Source organism: Orycteropus afer, unplaced genomic scaffold (assembly GCF_000298275.1).
Source record: "Orycteropus afer afer isolate SDZICR_OR568_19922 unplaced genomic scaffold, OryAfe1.0 scaffold00585, whole genome shotgun sequence".
Taxonomy (NCBI): Eukaryota; Metazoa; Chordata; class Mammalia; order Tubulidentata; family Orycteropodidae; genus Orycteropus; species Orycteropus afer.
In genome coordinates this window covers 980,519-985,968 of record NW_006922172.1, presented here as the reverse complement: position 1 = coordinate 985,968, position 5,450 = coordinate 980,519, and the positions used below count along the sequence as shown (strand labels likewise).

The 5,450-nt window shown below is 36.1% G+C and overlaps 1 protein-coding gene across 1 annotated transcript in view; it reads right to left on the bottom strand.

Annotated features, from left to right (window-relative positions):
• Positions 1–5,450, bottom strand: part of HEATR1 (HEAT repeat containing 1) — a 115,784-nt gene that overhangs the window by 78,420 nt on the left and 31,914 nt on the right. Inside the window, exons 9-12 of the mRNA XM_042783022.1 lie at positions 5,354–5,429; positions 3,876–3,986; positions 3,342–3,459; positions 1,624–1,731 (exon numbers count right to left, since the gene is read on the bottom strand). Coding sequence (XP_042638956.1) covers positions 1,624–1,731; positions 3,342–3,459; positions 3,876–3,986; positions 5,354–5,429 — 413 coding nt within the window. The remainder of the gene's footprint in view (positions 1–1,623; positions 1,732–3,341; positions 3,460–3,875; positions 3,987–5,353; positions 5,430–5,450) is intronic.

Below are 5,450 nucleotides of genomic sequence, written 5' to 3'. Positions count from 1 at the left end.
AGATTGCCCAATCTTCCTTCCAAGGAGTAGCTGGTGGGTTTGAACCTCCAGCCTCCTGGTGAGCAGTCAGATGCCTTAGGCACTACATCATCAGAGCTGCTATGTGTATGTATATTTATTATTGTATTATTTATCCAATCATATTATTTATCTATTTATTTATTTATTTTGGTTACCATGGATAGGAGCGAGGGGGAACGGGGAAGCTTTTGTTTGTGGGGCACTAAGTTCACGCTAACGGTGGTGGAATATATTGGAAAAAGGATAGCAATAATGGTGGTACAACATGAAAAATGTCATCACTGTCCCTGAACTGTAAATGGGGAAGTTGTTATGTTGGCAAATGTCTTGCTGTGTGTTTTCACCACAATTAATAAAAAAAATAAAATAAAATATAGAAACATGCTTACAGAGCCTACGTTGCTTTAAATTACTTTATTTCTTATATATATATTTAAAAACTAAATAAAAACTACTTAAAAATATAGAACAAAAATCTACAAGTCAGTTATAAAAGGACCTACAAAACCAGGAAAACTCAAATTAAAACTTAATGTGGTAACTCTGTTAAAATTACATTAAATTTTACTTTGTAATATGAATCTGGTTCTAATAGTTATGGCACAAGTTCTTGTGTTCAGCGTGTTTATATTATTGCATGCTACTAAACTGATACGACTTATCTCTAGTCCTGAAAATTTTCCAATATACAGATATTTGTTGTACATGAGGTATTTTATGCATTACACAGACGTACATTCCTATTTTACTTTTTATAGTGAAAAGTATATTAGCACCTCAAACATACGATTTGAGGCTATGTTAAAAAAAGAAAAAGTGAGATAATTAAAAAGAAGTTAAAGAAAATTTTCAAGAAAATATTATCAGTGCCGATGTACCACAGCAAAAGTTGTGAAGGTATTGCTTGAAGTACAGAAGTCTGGCAAATACTGTTCTATTTGAATTAATGCACAATTATCACTGTGGTACAAATGCATTAATTAAAATTGTAAATTTGTACTTATTATTTGGAGCCACAGTAATTTTAAACACAAATGCAACTAACTTCAAGCCCAAGATCATGGAGCAGTGTTTGTTATAAAGTTATTTCAGATGACCCAAAATAATTTCAGAAAAAAACAAATTCTCCAACAGTTTATGAATTTCTGTGAATCTCTTCATAAATTCCAGTTTGAGAAACACTGAAATTAAACCAATAATTTGCAATGTGAATACATATGAAAACAGTTGTTACCGGCATGCATGGGAGCTCTGGTGGTGTAGTGCCTCAGGCATTTGACTACTAACCAGAAGGCTGGCAGTTCAAACCCACAAGCCACTCCTCAGAAGGAAGACTGGGGAAATCTACTTCCATAGAGATATCACCTCAGAAACCCAAGGAAGGGTCACTATGAATCGAAAACAAATCAACGGCAGTGAGAGTTTGTGGCATATATAGTCCTAAATCTCTGTCCATAGTACTCTCATCTGCCTTATTCAGCTCATCTCTATAATTACACATCAATTCTAAGTAGCATCATAGTATCTTCAGTGTCTTATTCTAGAATTACACTCATCATAAGAGAAAAAAAACAAAACAAGTAAAAGCTATTTCACACAAACCTTTGATGTTTCCATGATAGTTTTCAGATGGTTTATGGCCAGAAGTCTCACAGAAGCAAGTGGATGATTCAGACTGAGCATCAAGGAGGTATCAGAATCTGCTAAAAACTGTAGGATTCATCACAATTATTGATCTGAGCAGCATACAATCAAGAATAAAAACCAAGCAATTTCACAGACAAAAAAAAAGTAAAGCAAAATCTTTGTCTCCCCAACATGATATAAGCTGCATGAGGTGAAACAAAGATTTGCATTAATTTTAAGGGTGTGATTTTGTCTATACGTGGGTTTAATTTAGCGAAGTAACTGCAGGAAGCAATTTTATATTCTTCATGTATATGTGATTCCAAAGTGAAAAGTACCTAAAAAGAAATTTAAATCAAAAAAGTATTATCACTGAAGACAGAATACAACTCATCTAAATGATACAACAGTGATACTCAAATGAATGACTTAGTCCACTTTCTTAATTAGACTCGGAAGTCTGTTAACCAAAGATTAGCATTAAAGATGACAGTTTTCAAGGAAGAAAAAACTAATCATATTTTCTTCAGAAGATCTATTTTTAAGGCTAATTATAAGACTCTCTACTTAGATATATCTAAATTCTAACACGAAGATAGAGTACAATCACCAGGTAATTTCTGCAATTTTAACATGATCATGAAATAAAAAACCACCTCTCTTTTCCTAATCAATAAATTAAGTAGCCATATATGGTGAATGAGTACTGTATTGGCCATGACAGATTTGAAAGAAAGATAAGAAACACTGGAAACCTATGTGAGGTCCTCTCTTAGTGATTGCTAATGAATGTCATTATATAAAATCCCATGCGATACGTTTCCCAAAACAAGTAACACATTCATAGTTATTAACTAAGCAAAGCGTGTAAAATCTTTTTCTCTATGAACTGTTCCCAAAAGGGCAGGAAACCAGTAAATATCCTTTTGCAGAGGAGCCATCCAAGATGCAATTATTGGTGTCTCCCGAGCCGGAAATAAGAAGAGTGAGGAAAATCAAAGATTCATGGAAACAACTGGTCTAAAGGACTGAAGGACCACATGAATCTCAGCCAGCACAACCCAGAGATCAGAACTAGATGGTAGTTGGCTACCACTACCAACTACTCTGGAAGGGATCACATTAGGAGTCATGGCTAGAGAGGGAAAAAAATGTGGAACAAAATTCAAAATCAAAAAAACAATCAGGCTCTTCAGTCATACAGAGACTGACGGAAGCCAACACTATAGCCCTCAGTCACACTTCAAGCCTGGAACTAACTAAACTCATCCCTATGAATCAACTTTCAACCAAACAATAGACAGGTCTAGAAGGTGAGCAATAACCCTAGGGTGGTACATAATTAAAAGAACATCAATCATTCAGGATCAAAAGGGTAGCATCTGCCCAGGGACAAAGCATAGAAGGCACGAATGGATAGGAAAGAAGGAAGAATCAAAACAGGAAACACAAGGAAGAAGTAAGATGAGCAATGTTACATTGTGGGGATTGCAATCAATGGCATGATACAAAATATGTATGAGCTGCTGAATGGAAAACCAATTTGTTCTGTAAACTTTCACGCAAGTCACAATAAAAAGTCAAAATAAATAAATAAAATAAAAAATAAAACATTGTATATGAGTATCCTTAAACTTCAAAAGAAAAATAAAATTTTCTTTTTCAATTCTTCAAATAATTTTGGAAAAGCTTACCTGATACTTTCTTCCACTTGTAGAAAGAGAGATAAATTGGTGAAAAAGCTCTTGTTTTTTTTGATCTGTAACTTCCTTTAGGTGTTCCTCTAATACAACGTCTAGTGTTCTGGGGTACCTGGAAGTAATTAAAAAGTTAATTCATTGTTTTTAATAAAGTTATTAACATGCACACCATATATAAAGGAAACACATAAGATAAAGTATTAAAAACTTACTGAGATTGAGATCTATTTATAACCTTCATATTTTAATAAATGGCATACATAAAACCAAAACTATAGAATCCAGCAACAAAACTACAGTATCTATATAAAAATTATACTGTCCACACTTCCATACAACCTCTACTTCCTGTTACATTTCTAAATTATTTAATTCCTATATCCATACCTTCCTAAATAGGAAAAAAGGAAAATGACAGTCTCTTTATAATCCATTACATTATTACTTTATATTATGACTTTGGGAATCATCTTTATACCACAACAGGTACACATCAAAGAAAGGGAAAAACAAACACATACAACTTACTTGCTTTCTAAAAGTCGTATAAGTGGAAGAAAATGTTCATTAAGCAAAGATACTTTATTTGAATCACATTCTTCCTGTAAGCTATATGAAATATACTCTTCAAAAAGAATGCTGCAAACCAAAAACATAAATAGACATGAGTTAACATTTACTGAGTACCTATGGTCTACGTATTTTTAAAATATTATTTCTAATTGTCATACCTCTATAAAGTAAACTTACAGTACTTGCAGATAGAGAAATGATCACTAAGAAATCATACACTTTGCCTGAGGTTAAATTATAACAGTAACAACAGCCAACATTTGGTGATCCTTTATGTGCCATAAAAAGTAAACTTGGGAAGGAAAGGTTTATATATGGAAAGAATTTTTTTTGTTGGTTACCAGGAATGGGAGGGGAGGGGAGGGAACACTGTTAGATAGGTAGAGACAAGTATCGATTTGGGTGAAGAGAAGGGGAATGTACCAAATGTGAGTGATCAACATGGTGGTATTGAGGAAGAGGAGGACATAGAGAGGTGCATGGGAGGTACAGACAACAAAGATGAACCTTTCTGCACATCAGTACGCACTGTGAGTGAAGGCAAACACTGACATACAGGTGGATAGATAGGTGGACAGGCTGAACTTTAGGTATGTCTATGCAGGGAGGAGTGTGCCCAAGACCATGTATAGGGTTGGCAGACATAGTGTATAGCTATGTTCTGTTAGAATTCCCAGGCATATAGTACAGCTGATGAGGGACAAGGTTGTAGTCACTTCTTGGACACAGTCAGCTACCCAGAGGGAGTGAGTAGTCAAACCTGTGGGCTCGGGACCACAGTACCAGGGGACATCAAGCTCAGTTGGCATTAACACACTACACAAAACATTGTCCCACATCCTACTTTGGTGAGTAGCAACTGGGTTCTATAAAGTTTGCAAGCAGCCATCTAGATGCAACGATAGGTCTCTCCTCATCCAGAGCAAAGAAGAATGAAGAAAATCAAAGATTCATGGAAACAGTCCAAGTGACTGGAACACCATGCGATCCTCAGCCTATACAAGACCAGAAGAACTAGATGGTGCCCAGCTACCACTGCCAACCACTCAGACGGGGATCTACGCAGGAGATTCTGAATAGAGTGGGAGTATAAGTACAGCAAAACTAAAGATCATTTGGGGGAAAAAAAAAAAAGGGACCAGGTTTGCTGGTCTGATAGAACCTGATGGAACCACTGAGACTAAGACCCCTACCCCTAGCTGCCCTTCAGGTCTAGAGTTGAACCTACTCCTGTGGCTTCCAGCCAAACAAAAGAGAGGCATATGAGGTGAACATTTACACTAGGTAGATATACTCCTTGGAGTGACCAATCATGGGAGAATAGAAGGGCTGTGTATGTACAGGGAGACAGCTCAGGGGGCAGGAGTGCCTGGGAGGGAAGGACACAGGGAAGAGGTAACCATGGGGAGGAAGTGGGAAGGGACCTGTTGCACTGTGATAAATTGTAGTCAATTTCATGAGACAAACTGTCTGTGAACTGCTGTATGGAAAACAAAATTGCTCTGTCAACTTTCACCCAAATCACAACTA